Genomic DNA, 20,830 nt, shown 5'->3' on the forward strand with positions numbered 1-20,830 from the left:
TAGGTACTGGGTTGCAGGCAGGGCCGGCTCCAGCATTTCTGCCGCCCCAAGCAAAAAAAAAAAAACCACAATCGCAATCGTGACCGGCGGTGGCAATTGGGGGGCGGGGGGAAGCCACAATCGGCAGCAGGTCCTTCGCTCCTAGAGGGAGTGAGGGACCTGCCACCCTGAATTGCCGCAGGTGCCGCCCCTCTCCCTTGGCAGCCCCAAGCACCTGCTTGTTCAGCTGGTGCCTGGAGCCGGCCCTGGTTGCAGGGGGCAGCCCCTGGGTAGGCAGAGGCAGCAGGTCTGAACCCCTTTGCCTGTGATGAGTGGCTTATACTGCAATCTGCCCCAGTGAACGGGGGCTAGATGGAGACTGGGCAGTAGCCAAGACTGAGGCAAAGTGGGGATAGTGGGTGGGGGTTCCCCTGGGAGGGGGAGACCCTAAGGGGGGGTACTGCCAGGGGGCAGCACCCCAGGTAAAAGGGCATCGGGGTCCAGGGAGGGACACGGGGGCCAGAGGACAGGCGGATCGCTGCCCTGCAGAGGGCGCTCCGGAGCTGGAACAAGCTAATTCCCGGAAGTCACCAGCAGGAGGCACTGCAGGGGTGAGTCTGCTCCTCTACAGATGCTTACTGGGCAAAGTTCTATTTGGTATGGTTAATTATCAACGGATGATATTTTGTCATTAGTTATCAATTATGATATATTTGTATATTTTTCATATAGAACATTGTGTGTGTGGTAAGGAAGCACTAAACTATATGCTACTCTAAAACAGTTTTATTAACATGAGTTTGAAATAGCTGTATTGGTAAAATTCCTATGGGAGAAAGATTGGGCCCTATGTAATAGGAATTATAAAATTATGACCCATCTCTCTTCAGCTGTTTTATTCATAGAATATTATTTGAGTTTCTCTAGGAAAAAGTCTTTTTCCTAGAGAATGTCGAGAATTAGAAGACATCTGGATATTTCCGCACGGATGATCTCCCGGGCATATAGGCTGTATTGCTTTTCTTTCAGGAAATCGTCTATTGTCTGGAAGTATCTCTTCAGTTTCAGGCTAGTGAGCAGGAGGTTCTCATTTCCGGGGTAGGTTATCTCCTTTTCCATCTCAGCACTCGAACACGTCTCCAGCTTCTCAATCTGCTGGTGAAGTCCATTTTGGAATTCCTTTATGGAAGTCCCATTCCAGGGAGCTTGGGTGAGATTGTTAAAGATATGGAAGCGCTCTTGGAGGATCTTGGATGGCTACTGTCGGAGAAAAACAGAGTTCTCACTATTTGTTTAGGTACAGCAAGTCAGATGCTTTATTAACTCTCACAATTGCGCAGAGGGAGAGAGCTAAGCAGGTCTCTCAACAGGTAAACAATTACAGCAAGCATTTATACCTTTTGTTACAGACAATAATGAGCAACAGTTGCATTTTGTTTATACATAGGTCATTCTGATATCTTGTTTTGCTCACTAATGTAGACTCTTAGTCTACATTCCATATTATCTACACAAGGTCGCAGCAACTTCTCACACAGTTCTTTCCCACTCGCCTCACACATTCCTCGCTTCTACAAATCTCGCGTTATTAGGGTTACAGTTAGCCTAACTCTTGCTAACGAACTGTCATGCATTGCATCTCCTTCCTGTCAGTTCTTTCTCTGCTTCCACACTACCTTGTGTAATGATGTGGTTCTGGCGGGACCCAACTGAGACTGCCAATTCAGGACAAATTGCTCAAACAGGGCAGTTACAGCCCTAGGCTGGGGTTTTTCCACCTCTAAGGCAAACCAAACCAGCCAGACAGTGAAGACTTTGGTCTCACCCCACTAGCTAACCACAAGTCACACAAGCAATTCCCTAAGACACTCCAGTTTCCCAGTATCCCCACCAGTGCCACTTGTTATGGGGACAAATGGTTATGAAAACCAATACCCCAATAAAAGAAAAACGGTTCTCTTGATCCCAAAGAACCAAGCCCCAGATCCAGGTCAATATACAAATCAGATCTTGCCCATAAATCACGCTGTTGCCAATCCTTCAGAATCTAAAGGTTTCTTAATGGGCCATCAAGCAGGCTAGGCAGAGCTAGGCAGAGCTAACACCAACTTGTCTGGGATGTCTCCCAGAAGCATAGCATAAGTTTGAAATACAGACAGTATAGAGCCAATATTCATAACTTCAACTACAAAATTGTTACTACACAAAATTGTTACTATATCAATAACGTCACACCTTGGTATTCTTTTGCTGGGACAGTCAGATCTCTGGGCTTGAAAGCTGTCCTTTCATTTAGACATTGGAAGGGAAAGTTTCCACCCATTTTCTCCAGACGCTCTAAACTCTCACTGTTCATTCTGGTTTGTAGAACATGAAGCCTGTTACAATCTGGACATGAGATTTCAATGGAGAAGACCAGCATAAGCCAAAATTGCAGCAAACTCCTCCTGATCATGATGATGTCTTAGATTCCCTGTGTTAGTGCAGAATTTGAGCAACTGGTGCCCGTTCAAGGTCTTTCATAGAATTCTGTGTTTTAGACCCATGTCTCTGAATGTAAGTATTCTGTAGGAGAAGGTTTTTCTTTCCTCACTTTCTAGTTTTCTTTTTACTTTCAGTTTCCTACTTTTTAGTTAAGGAAGTGAACATCCAATCAGAAGATCAAAACCAAAAAGAGTCCCTTTTTAAATATTAATAAAACCGTACATTTCTTTCTTTAGGTTCCTCCCTTCCCCATTAGATAAAGAAAATGTAAAGGGTAAGAAGAGTATGATGACTCACAGTTGTCAGACAGTTACAGGTTAGAGTAGGGACCTGTCTGTCTACTCCCAAGTACCTGTAACTAGCATTGTTGGGTATGACTGTCTGTTACCTTAGTAAGAATATCCGTGCATTGAAGTGATGATAATGAATTTGGGAAGATGCGGGGAGGGGGTGAACTAATGCAGAGCTGCTTCTTGCTAGACCCTGCAGACAAGAGCAGTGGAGTGATGTGTAAAGCTGCTGTTCCTTCATTTTGCCAGAAGATGGAAAACTTTCCCCATCTTGACAGATTTCAGCGTGGTAGCTGTGTTAGTCTGTATCAGTCACCACAAGTACGCCTCGTTCTTTTCCCTATCTTGTGTGACACTGAAAATCCTAAAAACCTGCTATGTTCTAGCTGTCTCCTTCCTTCCTTCCAAGCTTTAAGAGGGAGTAATGCTGTAGGGACCTCTGAAAATTTGATAAGGCATGGAAAGAATTCCTGTGGGAGATTGGGGCCAGACAGCTATTAATCTCATGCAATTTCCTGACCATTTGAAAAATGAGGGAGGAAAAACCTTGTTTGTAGGGATTACCAGAGGATGGACAGAGGACACTGAGCAGGGCCGGCTCTAGGTACCAGCACTCCAAGCATGTGCTTGGGGCGGCACTTTCAAAGGGGTGGCACTCCGCCCCCCTGCTTTTTTTTTTTTTTTGGCTGGGAGCCCGTGTGAGGACAGGAATAGCAACCCTCCTCTTTTTTGCAACTAGGTGCACTTTTTGCCATGCGACCATCAAAGTAGGGCGCCATGCGACTGGGTGAGGAACTGGCTGGTGGAGCGCGCGCAGAGGGGGATAATCCCCCAGTACCTCTGCGCCGGGCAGGAGGATGGGGCGCAGCTGTGCCTCTGTACTCCCATCATGGCAGCAGCTGCTGCTGGGAGAGGTTTTGCCACTGCAGCTTCTCCTCCTGCTGCTCTTGCAAGTGGCGGAGGCTCCTCCAGCCTCTGTCAGTGCAGAGAAGAGCCTGGTTTGGAGTCCCGGTCCGGAAGCGGAGCTCATGATGCCCGTCAGGTATTTCTACATCCAGGCCGTTCGCGCCGCTGGACAGAACTTCACCCACTCCTCCCCCCCCCTCCCCCGCACTGTGCACACATCTGCTCTTTAGCCCCGTCCCTGGTTGTGGCTTTTGTTCTCCAGGCTGTGATCTGAGCCGCAAGCCTGGCTGGGGGGGGGGGGGGGTGTCTGGGGCTGAGAAAACGGTCACCGGAAGGAGTTGACTCAGGATGAGAAGCGGATCCAAAGAGCCTTAAGTTTTTCTCCCTACGCTTTCCCCTCTCTAGCACCCGAGGTGCTTTGGTGTGCTCCAGTAACCCAGGATCAATCTCTGCTGCTTTTTCATCTTGCAACGTCAGAGGCATCTCACAATAATACACGTACGTTTAAACACAGAAAGTCTCACTCTGTGATAAGCTCACCGACAACATTAAAATCCTACATTACTCTTCTACTGACCAGTGTCTTTCCATGCAACCCTGCATCTTCTCTCCAGTTTCCTAAATAATAGGAACAAAACAAAATTGCAAAGAGCAAATGTGTAAAAGACAAAAAAGGGGGCAGACAAAATTTTTTTTTTTGCTTGGGGCAGCAAAAAACCTAGAGCCGGTGCTGGCACTGAGAAATGGGGAGCTTTACTTAGGAACCTGATACCAGCTGTGGAAAAAGCTGAGGAACAGGCTCGGTTGAATTGTATGAACATGTTGTCTTGTTGGGCACTTCTGAGTAGTTGTGATGTGGTGTAGTGACATGGAAGGGAGTTGTCCAAAAATGATGTGGTAGGTAATAAATATGCTAGAGAGCCTGAGATAAATGAATGAGGTTTATAGTTTCAAATGTGATTGACTTTTCACCATTTGTGCTTTTTTTCTTATTTCAATGTGTGTTTTTAGGCTTAAACACTGAAACTTAAGTGGTCTGTTGAATGAGCTACACATTATGTAGCCAGTTTCACTTTCTTTTTTTCATGCCATAGCACTAGGCTGTCATGTTGGAGTTTCCATCAGTAAAGGGGGAATGATTTTCAATCCAAAAATTGAAAATGTTTATATTAATTTTAAAAAGGAAAGGAAGAAAATATAATAAGAATATTTCTGTTTATTAATTCTGTCACATCTCTCCCCCATCTCCTCAGGTGCTTTCTTTTATCATAATGCAGAGTTTGTGCCCAAACTACTTGGAAGTGTCACTTTAAAGAATGACGTTTTTTGTGTGTGTGTGTGTGTGTGTGTGTGTGTGTGTGTATAGAAATACTGAATACAGGACCCATGGCTTATACACCCCAGTCTCCCATGGGAGTTTTTCATGTGCATTTCATGGCAAGTTGAAGCTTAGGAGGGAATATTTATGAGCGAGAGAGAAATTTAAAAATCTGAACCCTAACAAGAAAAGTTAAAGTAAGAAAACAATGGAAGTAAAGACAGTCTTTCGATATACTTGCATCAGCAATTAGCCTGGTTTCTGGGAAAGATTAGATACAGACTCAGCTGTGTGAAATATTTACTAGAATTTGATGAAATACTGTATATTTAAATTTCAATTAAAAAGAGCAGAAAACTTTTTGGGGATTTTTTTCTCCTCTATATGTCAGCCATCTTTATTTGAATGTATAATTAGAGATTAATTTGGCACCTTTTCCTATTTGCAAATAACCTGCAAATAAATTCAGATTTTGTTAATGTGTTTATTTAATATGATTTGACAAATGGCTTGCATTCTGCTCTCTGATTGCTCAGGATCTTCTCACCACATATTTGCTATGACTATTCCCTATTCATAATTTACTACTTGTTCTGTATGATGGTTCACCTGAGTCGATGTAATTGTCTCTTCCCTGATTTGTTGCCTTTGAATTCCAAACTGCTTTCAAGATGACTACGTGAACTTTTCTGGAGAGAATCCTCTTTAAAATGTGTAGTTACAAATGTACTCGTTAAACTTTGTCTTTACCCAAATTTTCTTTTTGAACAAAAACTCACACGTACAAATATTTCTGAAAATGTTTACAAAGGGACAGACATTTTTCATAAGCCTCCGATGTTTAGGCTATGGCTGAAATTTGTGTTGTAGTGCTATTGTTGACTGATAGCTCTCCATAAACACTATCTACCTACCGAAAACGTGGGGGAAAGGTGGATCCTCACTAGATCTGATCCAGCAGGCAGCTTTAGTGCCATGTTTTTAAATTTTGGAGTTAGGGTAATTTTTAGTCAATACTTGTGTTTAGTCAGTATAAGTGATGCACTGCAACAGAAGGATGTAGGGTGGCCCCAAGTGACCATGATCCAGGCCCATAAAATGGCCTGAAGTGTGGAGGAAACTGAGACAGGGAGTTTCATGTCGGGTTTACTATTTTTGTATAAATCTGTGCATTTCTCGTGTCATTAGGAAAAGAGCAATAGGGTGTTAGAATCCTGTGCAAAGTGCCTGGGTCTTCTAGGCTACACCTACCATATGGTCCTTTGAAGACGTAAACAAGAAGGCTCACACCTATAGGTGTATTTCTGATAGAAGACATGTTAAGCTATGAAAATATTTTGGGTGTCATGCTGGTCCTGAGGGCCTAGGGTGACCAGATGTCCCAATTTTATAGGGACTCCTGATTTTTGGGTCTTTTTCTTATATAGGCTCCTATCGCCCCCACCCCATCCCGATTTTTCACACTTGCTGTCTGGTCGCCCTATGAGGGCCTAAGGCTGATAGGCTGCAGGATTCTATTTCCATGAAGAAGTAATAGAGTGAGAGTCAGGGCCTAGGAAATGTGCCAGGGAGGCCAAGGGAAGAAATAGTTCTGCCACCTACTGAGACCCAGGGAATCTGAAAGTCCAAGGGGGATTCAGTGTCTGGTGAACTGCCAAGAAGGGGAGCTCAGAGAGATTTGTGACATAGGGATAAATGGGCTAATGTTTACAAGCCTGGGAGTTGAAATTTGTCAGCTGAGTGTACACAAGCTTGATTGACAGGGATAAAGGGACAGGTGCATGCAAGCCTGATTGATGGAGGGGGGTAAAGCAGGCCCTTGCAAGCTTGATTAGTGGGGGAGAGTGAGACTGGGCACACTGAAACCTGCTTGATGGTGGGGATTTGAAGGGCTGATGGCTGCAGCAACCTTTATGGAACTGGGAGGGAGGAGCACAGGTTGCAGGAGGGATGTTTAGAGGTGGCGATGGGAAGCCAGTCTGTGTGCACATGGCTGGAATGCTATCTGCACTTACAGCAATCAGGGAGTCCCCACATGTTAATACCAGGGGCGGCTCTATGTATTTTGCCACCCCAAGCACGGCAGTCAGGCGGCTGTGGGAGGTCTGGCTGGTAACGCGGATTTGGCGGCATGCCTGGAGGAGGTCCGCCGGTCCTGCGGCTTCGGCGTACCCGCCGCCGAATTGCTGCCAAAGCCGCGGGACCGGCGGACCTCCCGCAGGCTTGCCGCCGAAGGCTCCCTCCCTGACTACCGGCCTCACGGCGACCGGCAGGCCGCCCCCCCGGGGCTTGCTGCCCCAGGCACGCACTTGGTGTGCTGGTGCCTAGAGCCGCCCCTGCCTAGGGCTCCCACTGACCTCCGTGGGACTTCTTCAGAGGGAGCCTTATGTACTTATACAGAAAGAATTGGGTTCAAATATATTTGTTTGTGTTAGGAATTTGTAATTCATAGTTTGGAGGTTTTGGCTACACTTTTATTCACAAACTGTGCAGGAAGTTTGCCCTTTGCAGGTTGTGAAATCCATATCACCACATGGTAAATGGAATACTATGTAAGACCAAAGTATAAAAGCTTTCCCCCCCCCCCCCACTTGTGCCCTGTATCTCTATTTAAAATGTGATATTCGACCTCAGATGTAAATTGATGTTGGACATCCTTATGTCTGACATGTGAACTTGCAGACCTCATGGAGCACTTTTATTAGGTCTGTCTCTATAAAGAATACAGTCATTCCCATCTTGAGTCAGTGTGCTGGGGCTGGACTATTTTGTTGCACTCGGCTATTATTTTGTAGAACTTAATTTTTTTTGTTAAGATAATAGGATTTATTACTAATTGGAAATGTTTCTTATTTTGTATTTTTGTTAAGCAAAAATTGGTATTTTTCTCACCGCTCTGATGATAAAATCCTTTTGCATTTGTCAAGCTGTCTGGAGTAGCTGACGAGCATGAGTGACAACCTCAGGGCAGACTGTGAGGAAGCAGGGCTCAAACCCCAAATTGGTTGGGAGTTCTACACTTAGATTTCACCAACCAAGAAGCGTGAACTCCAAGCGCTATAGCAACCTACCCATGGAGTTACAGATAGTCTCCTGGCGTAACCCAGTCTGTATTGCCACTTGGGCAAACTTGCCTTTGTGATAGATGGTCCCTTACACTAAAAAAATCACAAGCGATATTCAGGTTACGACCAGTCACTTACCTCAGGTCAATTGCACCTTAGACCTCACACCAAAAGACAATACTTGTAGCCAATCCTATAATAAGCTAACTAAAGGTTTATTAACTAAAAAAAGAAATGTTATTTACAAAGTTAAAGCAGGTGAACAAATGAGTTACCATCTTCGGTTCCAAAGGGCAATAGACGCGGCTGTGATCTGCATTCTGTGTTCTTGAGAGCTAATCCAAGCTAAGCAGCTTGAGGATCCTTTGCTTATGTGTAGAAATATTGCCCTCTCTGAATGCCAAGCACCAGAGTGATGCAGTTCCTTCTGGTCAGGGATTTTTATATCTTTCTCCCTGAGTTCAGACTCATAGGACAAGTGTTTGCGCCCATCTCTTCTTCATGGGTGGGCGTGTGAGAGGAGGACACAGTCAACAAAGTCTCTGGCCTTTTAATGTTTCACAGCGGCTTATTTGGTTTCAATGGCCCTTCTTGTGTGAAGGACCAGCACTTTACGTTAATTGATGCTGCTTTCCTGTTTGAGTTACGCAGTTAGAGATTTACATGCAAACATTCAATATAACTTTATACCATGGGATATGGAGGTTATAAGTGAGATCAGTACATCCTACAAACATTTCATCAGGTCTAAAGACATTCTTATAAACTTAACATCTCTTAACACTAACACACAGCTGAGCCGGCCCGGTTTTCAGCTGTGCATTTGTCAGGGTTCAGTGAAGCCTTGGGATGAGCTTGGCAGCATTATATATATATATAAAGGCCCAGTCCTGCAAAAACATATACATGCGCTTAACTTGGTGGACTGTGGGCTTGATCCTGCTGCTACTGATGTCAATGGCAATATTCTGCCATGTGAGTCATCCTAGTGCTCTCAATGAGACCAGTCACAGTGTTTAAAGTTAAGCATGTGCTTAAATCTTTGCACGATTGGGGCTAAAGTTGCTTATTTTTGAATGTTGTGGTATTTTCCGTAATTACACTAGCTAGCTTCTATAGTGTGCATGCTTAAAAAGTCCATTTTAATTTTAGTGATGCTAGTAACCAAGTTTTTCATTGAAAAGTTCTTTTTTTTTAAAAAAAAATTCCATGCAATCTTTTGACATAGACATTCTTTTTTTCACTAAAAATGTCATGTCTTTCTAATATTTAGACTATTTAATAGAAAGTGTCAAAATAGTCAATTTTTTTCATTTGCTGAAAACCCCCTTTTTAGTAAACAATAAATGTCCATAACCTTTTTGATGATGATTTGAATAATGCTTTAGGTAAAAACTTCAGAAATTTTTAAAAAATAGTGACGGATTTTAATAAAAACAAACAATCCATTTCAAAATCTTTCAAATTAAAAAAAGTTTGAAACTTTGAAAATGTTAGTTAAACAGCTAATATTTTGAGAGTAATTCCTGGTTCCAGTGGCATTTCCCATTTTAAAAGTCATGCCTATAGGTAGAATCTTTTACAATGGAATGAACTTTTAAAAGTGGAGTAGTCACACTTTAAAAGTCCAAGAGACAATGATATTTAAATTTTAAAAAAGAGTTTGGTTTTTTGTGTGTGTGTGTCAAGTCTACTCTTTCTTTCAAATGAATTTTCATCATTTACAGAAATGTGATTCTGGAAATGTCAGCAGAGAAGTAACTCAGTGACCCCTTTAAACGCAGTTAATTTAAAATATTTAAATATATTTCATGCAGCAAGAATCCTGGATTTAACTTCAAGATCTTATTTTAGGAAAATAAGTATCTTGGGAAACATGACACTTCAATCATTTTTTATAATGGTTCAACATACTGCACATACATTAAAATAGTTTAACATTAATGTATTTCCACTGAATAACCACATCTACTGTAGTTACTAGAAGCTTAATTATTAGTGAATGCACAAGTGGAACAATAAAGATGGAAAAGGTTCAAATATAAAGTAGTGAGTTAAAACAATTAAAAAAAAAAACAATAAAAATGTTAAAGGGCTGAGGTAAACGTCACACGTTTTAGCCACTCAATAGCTTCAGGGTCAGCAGAATGGAGCCTGGAAAGTCCTGTTGATAGACTAGCATGAGAAGAGCAGCCGTTCAGTAGCTATGCAGATGGCAGTTCCTGAGCCCCACCAGTCTTGTCTTATTAGTTAGATCAAAACTTGAAACTAAGCCTGGTAGAAAAATCAAAAAGGAGTGTGGCAAAAAAATTCAAAATGTTGAACTTGTTTTTCTTTCAAAATAGAACCATTTTTCCAATTTTTGTAAATGTATTTCAATTTCTCCCCCAAAATATTATCAACATTTTATAAAAATAGATAATAAATTTTAAATTTAATATTTGCTTTCAATTTTTAAAATGTTCACATTTTTCATAAAGTGTAAAATATTAACAATATTGACATGTTTTGCACAAACCTTTTTTAATTTTTTTTCCAAATAACTTTTTGTTTGTAAAACTTCCAGCTCTGCCTGAAACTTTTTAGGTTTGTTTTCCTTTATTTTTGTTTCTCCATTTAAAAAAAAAATCCTAAAGAAATTGCTATTTAAAAAATGTGAAGCCTGCAGATTGGTAAGTGCTCAACTCTCCGACGTGGTGCCAAGGAAAATCTAACATAAATTAGAGTAAGTCAAGTCCAGACTTTGTTTATTCAGTCCTTTTTCACATTAATAGTGCTTCATTCATAAAGTGTGATGTGGAATGCAGGTTAAATTGAACAGGTGCAACTTTATTAAACCCTGTGGACTGCTCTGTCCATGCGGCTGAGTTGCTTCCAGCCTAGCTCCCTGCATTCCCTCTTCCGTTGGTGTCCCTTCAGTAATTTCCCAGTGGAAACATTGGCTGTGTGAGGCCAGTTCCACTGATAATGATGCATCTTCCCTATTTTCAAAACATTTTTATATAAACATTAAAAACAAAGAATTGATGTTCAGACTCCTATCCCACGTCCTTTCAGCCTGAGACTGCTAACATATAGCCGAGCTGGAGTCTCGTTTTTACCACAAACTCAGCTGGTTACATAGTCTGAGATAATTTTGGTCTCCTCGTCAAGGGACCACACAGGACTGACTGTCTCACTGCACATACGTCTGTGGTATTGACGTTTCCATTGTATTCCCCATGTAAGCATCTGTTGGAAATATTATTTATGCGGGGTACTAATTCACAATACTAATGTAAGCATTAATTCCTTTATTAAATCCAAAGGATGAATGGTATTTATAAAATTGATCTAAATAAGGAACAATTTACTACATCCAAACAGTAACAAAACATTTATAAGCATTTGATCAAGATATTTACAAACAGGCTAAAGTCCTGGGTGCTTAGACCCATAGTGATTGACTCCAAGTTGGTCAGGCAGGTATTACCAATGAACCCTTTAAGAGCTGTTACTTTTTTTATATCTACCTTTTAACAAACCAGCTGTATCATTGCCAATTGTTAGACCTTAGCTAAGGCCAAATGAAGGAGTTTATGTAGCTGATTATTGCACCTGGTACCCAATTAACCGTGTTTTATTTCTATTCCCTTATTTAAGGTTTGGGCTAAAATAACACTGGTATTTCCAAGGGCCACTACAAGTTTCATACTTTTCTTTCTCATGATCTCATCCTTTTTGGTCACGTGCTTTGGGCCTATTCATGCTAATATCCCCACTCAATTTAAAACCATAATTCACACAAATCTAATGTGGACCTACATTACTATAGTGTCTGTCTAATGTGAGATTGCCTTCCCAGAGCAGCTGCTCTCACAGGCGGTGATCATAAGTGCCGTGGACCGTCCCATCCTGAATCAGGGAGTCTGTCAAGTTCCCCAAAATTGCATGTAGCAGCCATTGTGCATAAGGCAATTACATAGCGGGTCTATCCCCTGCCCCTCATTGGTCTCTGTGGAAAACCTCTGTCACGCCCCAGTTTTGTTGTGCTTTTGGAAGCAATAGTTTCCCAGGGCTCCTTGAACTGCTGTGAGGCCTGGGGAAGTGATGAGCTTCAGAGTGGTACAAATCTCCTCTGCCTTGTTTCCCAATAAGGTAACGTAACACTTTTGCTTTCCTGCTGTTGTCATCCTCCAGCACAGCCAGGTCTGTGTACAGCTCAAACTCCTCCTTCCATCACTGTAAAATCAAGGGCTCTGGGGGGCTGCAGACCATGTTCCGTGGCACATGCTACCGGCTGCTACACTGCAGAGAACTCTCAGCTCTGACGCCATATTTCGTTAGCAAACAATGAAGCTGAGCACGTATTAAATTGAACAAGTGGAACTTTCATGTAAACTGTGGGATTACTCTGTCCATGTGGCTGAGTGGCTTCCAACCTAATTCCCCACATTCCTTGTTCTCCTGGTGTCCTGCCAAGAACAGGACTGACCCTGCTACAAATAGCATCAAAGATCTTTATTTTTCTGTCTTCCCCTCATTTAGTAAGGTCGGAAGTTGATGGAAGAATTCCATATTTTCTCATGCCACTTTTCAGTTTAGAAATTCCCCCAAGGACAAACCCGCCCAAGCCCAAGGGGAGGAGCCAGATGCTGTCCTTGCTCAGTGTTCTTGCCCTGCAAGAGCAGCCAGGAGCAGCGTTAACCTGATTTACGTAAGGCTAGTTTTGTTCTAGTGTCTAGTCCCTGATCTACGTGCAGAGCAGCAGCAGAGGTGTGGCCTTTACGAGGGTAGGAGAGAAAAACAAACACAGAAAAAAAAGTGGGAAGAAAGTGAGCAAACAAAAAACTAGGAGCACAGAAGTGAGGAAGAGCCCCACTCAATGAGTGAGAAGAAACGAACAAAACAAGGCACGAGGGAGACGCAACAATGGTTTTGCATCAATCGATCTACATTTGGGGACTGAATTTGGTTTCTGGTTTGCTGATCCACGTGTTGTAATTGTTCTAATGTGGGTGCAACTGTTCGCATTTGCAAAGGGCTAGCTCAACTGCATGCATATTATATACCAATGAGCCCCAGTCAGGGACTGAAAATCGAAACCTTTAACTTCTTCCTATTATAAATAAGTGGGGCTGCAGGGAGAGCCTCCTTCCAAACGGGAGATAAAGTGCCTGATTTCTTAAATGATGAAAAGAAGTAGAGAGAGAGGATCTAAAAATGAGTTATTTTGGCTGGGTTCGACAGTTAGAACCCTGAAGCTGTATCTAAACTTCTCCTCCTCAATAATTTTACCAACAAAATTTGTCCTAAGTTTGTTTTTAACTTACTTCTATAGTATTTTGCAAATATGTTTTGCAAGGTTCCTGCCAAAGAATTAAAATAAACAAAATATGGGGGAAAGGAGGGCAACATACAATTTAGTTGCTAAGTAGTTGGTTATATTTACCATGGGTTTTGTTAGGGTGTGTGTGTGTGTGTGTATTTTTGGATGCAATTTTTTAAAGAGAAGAGTGGGGTTTATAGGCTGCATGGATATTGGAGGAATAGGTCAAAGCCTCAAATGTGAAATTTGTCTGTGCAGAAGACAAAGCTTTCTCAGCAACTGACTATGAATCTGGAATTCATTCTTTGGTGATATCATGATGACCTCAGCACCTTTAGCTACTGCATTTTGACCTAGCCTGACCACCATGACATCACAGTTTAGGGGGGGGAGACAATACCTCCCACCAAAACAAGAAACCATATAACTACTTGCTAGGGGGAGGTGAGAGAAAAATCACTATCTTGTCTATGCTATAATACTGGGAGATGTTCAGAAATCTTGTTGATGAGGGCCATCTGAGACAGAAAGCTGGTAAAAAAGGAGTGCTATGAGCTAGAAAAATTGTTATACGATATCTTCTTTCAGTGTATCCTCTCACTTATGCAGAATGACTCGATCCTGCGTTCTTGGTAGTACTCCCAAAACCAATATACACTCAAGACTTCACTGGGAGTTTTGATTACAAAAAAAGGAATGCAGGATCTGACCCAGTGTCAGTAATTTTGTACACACGTAAACCCAGACTGGAGTTTGCCAGCTCCTGGAGTGACAGACTCACACCTCTGAAGCTGCAGACTCTAAAATGTGGGACAGTGACCTTCAAAATGAGAGACAATGCACCTTCAAATGAGGAATGCTATAAGAGACATTGGTTTTATTTAAAATAGCCTGGAACTTTCTATAATGAAAATAAATGGTGACTCTGTGTACTAAAGCCATACTTTGTGTATGAAGTTTGAGAGCAGCCCTGGCATCTCCTTGCACAGCACTGCAATGCCCTAGTAACTTGCCAGCCCAGACTGAGCTGAGCTGTTCCCTCTTATACTGAAGTTCCAGTCGGAGCATGCCCAACAGGTGTGAAGGGGCATGGCTACCTCAGCCCATAGCATGGGATTAACCCCCTCCAGCCCAGTGTGGGGCAGGTATTCCCCGTCACGGGACCAAATCAAGAAATTGCCTTCAAAAAGAAAAAAAAAATGATCTCAACAACTCCCATTCTCAAGTACAACAATGTTAACAAACGCACAATGGTCAGTATGTATACAAGCAGTTATGGCCTAGGTGGTGAATTGTTGCAACAACATGGCTCTGAAACCGGTTGCATTTTGCTCTTGCACACTCTCAGAAGCATAAAAATTATATGCGCAAGCATATGAGAACTTTTACAAATCTCTGTGCAAACTTGATTTCTTTACACTGATAAGACAATAAACCACTTGTAACATTCATTAATGGAAAAGACCTGGATCAAGCACTGCTGAAATGCCATCTGTTGCTAAGGTTAATGAGATTTAACCCAATAGCTAAGTGTTTTCTGGGAAAAATTTGGTAGTAGCAGACACTCAGTCATGGAGCCCAATATCACATTCAACTGCCCATGAGCTCGAAGATGACGTAGAAGCATACATGGGTGCTGTGAACACATATAGGCCAGTGTCAGAAGAGAGACTACTCAAGCTACAAAAAGAAATCTTGACAGACTTACAACTTCAGGAAGTTCTAAGTTACATTAGGGGCAGCTGACTCAAGTATCTAAAAGAAACTAAGGAAGTAACAGGAGACTACTTTGCAGTGCGTGTACAAGTAAGTGAGTCAAGTGGACTCAAAATTAAAGGGAATTGCAATTCCAAATGAAATAAAAGGAGAAATCCTAAACCTCATCCATGAAGGACATCGAGGAATAACTAAATGTTGTGAACGGGCCAACCAGTCAGTGTGATGGCTGGGCATCAGCAAGGACTTGTTCAGCATAACCCATCAACGTCTGCAGTTTGTTCCTCAGAAAGAACAATCAACAGAGAAAACCTTACAGATGGTGGATGCAGAAGATGACTCAAAAATTCCAAACCAACCACAGCCACTCATTGCAACTAATGGACAGACAGATGACAAAGTAGTTACGCCTTTGAGTCACATAATTTAGAAAACCAGTATGATTCAGAGACACCTAACTGTACTTAAGACAGTGTGATAGTGTAGGACTCTGACCAGGAAGCCAGGAGAGGAGCCTGCCTGACCCAGCATGAGGACACAAGAGGACCCTTTTTGTTTAAGCCAGCCACTGTTCACAGTGCTGCTGCACATGTCCCCAGACTCATTTCTAGCATACAATCTTCTGGGGAAGGTGCCTGGAAGGGAGTTAGGGGTGGTGAAGATTTGAGTGTTAGTAGGTGAAGAATTGGTTGATTTGCTGATGTTTTAATACTTAGTTAACCCCAACTTTTTTCTTCCCCAGATCCTATTTTCCAGCTCCAAATAAAGTCCCCTTTTGTGTTGTTGTTATTTTTGGGTGTGTCATTCCTTTGCTGGAATGTATTGTTTATTGTGTACTGGGCGTAACTGTAATGCCCTCGTGGCCCAGACGGAGTCTGCTTTGTGGGACGGGTTCTGGCCAAGAACAGGCCCCTGCACGAATGCAGCAGGGAAACTCCCTTCCACCCCAGAGACACTTGTTCTACCCCTTTCCTCTCCCCCCCTCCCCCACACACTAAACACATGCACAGTGGAATAGTACAATGAATATAGGAAAGGGAAATATTTATTTATAGAAGGATGAATGGAGGAAAAACAAGGGAAAATATAGGGGGAGAAGTAAAATGATTACATCCAATACAAAGATCCGGCAGCCCAGTGCTATCACAATATAAAAGGACAGATGTTGAGCACTGCGTCCAGACTCAGAGTTCAGGAATACTTAGCAGAGTTCCAGTGCAGCAGTGAATCTTGAGTGTTCCTGGTCATCTTCAGCACCAGTAAACTTTCCCCTCTGGTGCCCTCTTCTACCTCTCTCACAGAGCGACAATCCTCCCACTTAACTGGCTACAACCTTTCTCCATATTCTCAGTGTAGTCATAAGCCTCAGTACTCATGGCCCTATACAGTCTGTCGTCCTTCTGAGGTGATTCCTTACTGGCATGGTGGTCCTCCTGGCTCCCATTCTGGGATGTCCCAAGTCAGCAGTTCTGTCTCTTGCATGCATCAGGCTGGTTCTCAGCTGCTTCGCTATGTGGGGGTCTGCTTGCTGTACAGACACCCACACGTCCCTGTCCTCTTTCAGCTCCCTCTCCCTTGGACAATCAGCACTTCCTCTTCTTGAAACAATAGCACTTCCTCTGCCTCAGGACAAGGTTTTAAAGCAGCCATACTGTCTAAATCTGAAGGGGTTACACAGGTTTTATACCGCTTACCAGCAGAGATAGCATTATTCATTTTCCCAAGGGACAAGGTGAAGAGTCACCTGGGGTGAAGGCACCAGGTGTCAGAAAAAGAACCCAAGACCCAACCCTGGTGAGTAGAGGGGAGAAGCAACTCTTAAGTACAAAGCACCAGGGAGGAGGCTTGAGCCACACCTTGGGGAAGGTGCTACATACACAAATGCCATTTTGTTTTCCTTGCTGTTTTCATAGGTCATTAAATGCAAAGCCGCTGTTGCCTGGGAGCCTAAGAAACCATTTTCCATTGAGGAGGTGGAAGTTGCCCCCCCAAAGGCACATGAAGTTCGCATTAAGGTAGGAAAAAGATGAACTTTGTAAATTACATACTGTAGCGGTGCCAGTTATGTTTGTGTTATAGAAATGTAGGGCTTGATCTTACAAATATTGCCACCAGCGTGGTTGCTATCTGATGAACTCGTATTGAATTATGCAGGCTATTTAAAACTGCTGTGTTGGTTCCAGAATATTAGAGAGACAAGCTGGATGAGGTAATATCTTCTATTGGACCAACTTCTGTTGGTGAAAGACACAAGCTTTCAACTACATGGACCCGAAAAAGAGTAAAGATTTATGGAAGAGTGTGGCGGATGACAAAGGCCATAACTTGCTGTGCAAAAACACTAAAAGTTATGATCTCTGTCTGATAAATAAGCAGTCTTAGGGATCATGTCTTAGGTTTATTATGGTTATACTCACTTCTCTGGATACAAAATATATCTTCTCTTCTATATCATATCACACAGGTAAAAGCTGAAAAATTGGTTCCTTACGTATTGAAATATTCTTTGTTTTCCCTACAGATTTTGGCCACAGGGATCTGTCGCTCAGATGACCATGTCATGAGTGGTGCATTAACTGTGGGCTTTTCCAATAATTCTTGGCCACGAAGCAGCTGGTATTGTAGAGAGCGTTGGAGAAGGGGTGACTTGTGTGAAACCAGGTATAAGAAAGCATCAAGCACTAACCAATGATAAGTAGTTCTCACCTAGCATTCACATACCCTGCTCCAATATCAAAGACACTAACATGTATGAACACCTTTATTGCAGAGGAAACAAGTAATCCAACATTCAACCTTCACAGGGCCTTGTCAAGGATATTTTGGAGGAGAAATATGTTGTTTAAGTCTTTCTTGCTATACTCCCAAGTGATCTTTCCTATTTCAAAAGTTTTTGCCTGTTCACTTCTATTTATGTGATTATGAAGTGCTCTCCCCTTCCCCAGCATTCAAAAGAGGTGCTTATTTGTATTTCACTCAAAGGGAACCAAATGTGAGCTACCATTTTGAGTTCAGACCCTTGTTAGGGTTTCCGTTCAGCAAGGAATTTTAACGTGCCTAGCTTTGTGCATATAAATAGTCCTATTTATTTCAATGTGACTCCTTTATTAGTCAGGTGCTTAGATAACTTGGGCCCTGATTTAGCAAGGTATCAGACTTCGATAGTACTGAAATTCACACTTTATTTCACACTTGCTTTCTGTGCTAGTGTCACTTGAATACTATCTTAATTCATGTACTTAATTCATCTGCCAGACAAAACATTTTGTTCCTGTGCCTATTCTCTCAGAGAACACCGTTTCATTGTTTATTGCGTCTTTCACCATATTCTCTGTGCCATAAAGCTGGTAAATATAAAGCCCCAGGAGGAGGTTCTCATCTTCCTCTGCACACTGCAAGATGGGACACCAACGCCTGTACTCTTTTCCCAGTAACTCTGAACTATGAGGAGAGCTGCGCAGAGTGTTTAAGATGAAATATTAAATGAACCAAATCGGTATCTGAATCTTGAACTGAATCCAAACCATTTTTTAAAGATTAAAATATTTACTTACTTCCCCCCACCCCCAGCCCCATGTCTCTCTACCTCCTGGCTATTCTGGCAATGTAAGTGCTTCAGTAATGCAAAAGCATCTTTTCTATTCTTATTGGAATTAGAAAGGACTGGAAATCTTCTGAGCAAGCTTATTCCCATCAGATTTCCAGACCAAATTGCATGGGATACGCTTCAGATAAGCATGCAAACTGTTGGACAAGTTTTGGCTGCAAAGAAACACCTTTTCTTTTCTCCTTTTCTTTTGAGCCTGGCATAGAGTGTGTGACAATTGTTTGGTCCAGAGAATTGATATAAACATAATACTTTTAATTCTAACTACCATGTAATTTCAATGGGGTCAGGCTGTACTTTTGGGCAAATAATCAGAACAACTTTTTACTTTGGAATTCTGTTGTTGCTTTGGGTGCACAGACCTTTGGTGTGGTCTGTGAGACAAAGGAAGAAAGGGAAGTGTCTGTGCTAACTGCAGTTCAGAGGGCAGTTGGCAATGAGATCTATCAATCTCCTATTCCATCAGGTTGGAGCAACAAAAACTGGAAGGTTTCTTTCAGCAGTCTTATTACTAAGTCCAGGTCACAGTTCTCTAAAATTGGTTGCTTTCTCAAGTGTGGCCACCAGGGGCTTTTCTTGTGGCCACAGCCTCCTGGGCAGTGATTTGGGGGGGGGGGGGGGGGCAAAGCAGCTGCCCCTCCATGTTGCTTCTGGATGTGCCACCTTGGTGTTGGTTGCTGGGGCTGCCAGCAGGGGTTGGGCCCTGCCCCACTCTGGAGGCACCTGGGGCACAACCATGGAGGAGCAAGCAACCTGTGAGTTCCCCACCTTCCCAGGGGTTGTGGGGCTCGGGCTTCAGCCCTGGGGCCTCAAGGCCCCATCTCCTGGCTGCTTCCTGGTGCCCCATCCCTCAGGCTCTGGCTCCTCATTGCCCCTGGCCCCTGCTGCCTATCCATCCAGGGCTTAATTTGTCCCCAGGATTGCCAGGAGACTCTGTGTAAGTCTGCTGTGAAAAGGGATATTAATACTTTTATCACAAGGATTTTGATGTGCGTATTTATTTGTTTCTCCTAAAGTTAATTAAGTATTTTAGGAAAAATTGTCAGAGCGGCCACCAGCAAGAGTTGGTGGCCGTACACTGAGACCACCAAAAAATTTGTCGTGAGAACCCCTGCCCTAGATAATATGGCACTAGAAAGCCCCGACAGCTTCCATTTAAAGTTAGGCATTGTGTGGCATGTGTTTATCCAAATAATCCTCTGAAATCTTTCGATGTTTGCCCATTGAGACTGGGTTAGGAAAGGTAGCCGTGGTCTTCCAAAATCCATCATTCTGGGGCAAAGTTTTTATTCTTTTGTCAGACATTGCAGTAAAATAGTGTCTAATCCTAATGTTGTTTGCTGGGGTTCCGTTAGGTCTCACATTTCTTTAGTACGAAGGTATGATTATAACTAAGGTCCAAACTTGCACATGTCATTGCTTCCATAACAAGGATTCCTAGTAAATGTATTGCACAAGTAAATGCATAGCACAGGATTTTATTAATTTGATAAAGGCAAATTTGTGCACCAGTCGGAAGCTGTTGAATTATCTCTGTTTACTGAGTTGGGAAAGAGAAGACCAAGAATTCAGATCCTCATGTAATGTACTACCCTTATTGATGACTAAGACCATGGGCTCCTAACCTACCAGACAGTTAAGAAAGACCAGCCGAACATTTTTAAGTATTGAAGGCAAATTTGTGGGTCAGTCTGAAGCTGCTGAATTTTAATTTGATTGATCAGAAAGACAAACAGATGTCCTCATCAAATATCCCTGAAGCATAATAGAAGGTTCCCAGAGCTGGAAGAAGAAACCAGGAGTTCTAATCCACATGTAATTAACTACCCTTATTATGGTGCTATGGTAGCATAGATAAGGTGATATTAAGAACTTTAATTTTGACAAGGATAGATTTGTGACTATCTTCTGTTCTTGAATAAGTTTCAGTAAAATAAAAAATGGAGTAGAATCTTAGTTTTATCTTGGATTGTTTGTATTGATTGTTGAATTTTAAGTTTTGAGAAGTGTATAATACGTTAAAATGGGTGTTTGGGCATTTCTTTCTGGGAGTAGCAAGCAACAGAGGGTCCTGTGGCACCTTTAAGACTAACAGTAGTATTGGGAGCATAAGCTTTTGTGGGTAAGAACCTCACTTCTGTGCATCTGAAGAAGTGA

The 20,830-nt window shown here is 42.5% G+C and overlaps 1 protein-coding gene and 1 pseudogene across 3 annotated transcripts; one reads left to right on the plus strand and one right to left on the minus strand.

The window, feature by feature from the left end:
• The first annotated feature begins 439 nt into the window (after positions 1-439).
• Positions 440-20,757, plus strand: LOC135983622 (alcohol dehydrogenase 1B-like). 3 transcript variants are annotated; one of them, XR_010601343.1, is made up of 3 exons: positions 440-590; positions 16,980-17,081; positions 17,588-20,756. XR_010601343.1 is itself a non-coding variant. In XM_065596375.1 (3 exons), exons 1-3 carry the CDS (start codon positions 2,524-2,526, stop codon positions 17,756-17,758), a joined length of 285 nt encoding a protein of 94 aa, XP_065452447.1. In that variant the 5' UTR covers positions 2,398-2,523; the 3' UTR covers positions 17,759-20,757. The 3 variants fall into 3 exon arrangements, 2 of the variants coding, with proteins under 2 accessions (XP_065452447.1, XP_065452446.1); XM_065596375.1 differs by lacking the exon at positions 440-590 and adding an exon at positions 2,398-2,535 and having other exon boundaries at positions 17,588-20,757; XM_065596374.1 differs by lacking the exon at positions 440-590 and adding an exon at positions 3,552-3,795 and having other exon boundaries at positions 17,588-20,757.
• On the minus strand, positions 889-2,434 carry LOC135983864 (interferon kappa-like; annotated as a pseudogene).
• Positions 20,758-20,830: the final 73 nt, after the last annotated feature.

Source organism: Chrysemys picta, chromosome 5 (assembly GCF_011386835.1).
Source record: "Chrysemys picta bellii isolate R12L10 chromosome 5, ASM1138683v2, whole genome shotgun sequence".
Classification (NCBI taxonomy): domain Eukaryota; kingdom Metazoa; phylum Chordata; order Testudines; family Emydidae; genus Chrysemys; species Chrysemys picta.

Coding starts and splice junctions, on each gene's coding strand:
- LOC135983622 (XM_065596374.1), top strand. CDS start 3,643: ATGGCAGCAGCTGCTGCTGGGAGAGGTTTTGCCACTGCAGCTTCTCCT. Junction 3,796..16,979: donor GAGCTCATGATGCCCGTCAG/GTATTTCTACAT, acceptor CTGTTTTCATAG/GTCATTAAATGCAAAGCCGC. Junction 17,082..17,587: donor CACATGAAGTTCGCATTAAG/GTAGGAAAAAGA, acceptor TTTTCCCTACAG/ATTTTGGCCACAGGGATCTG.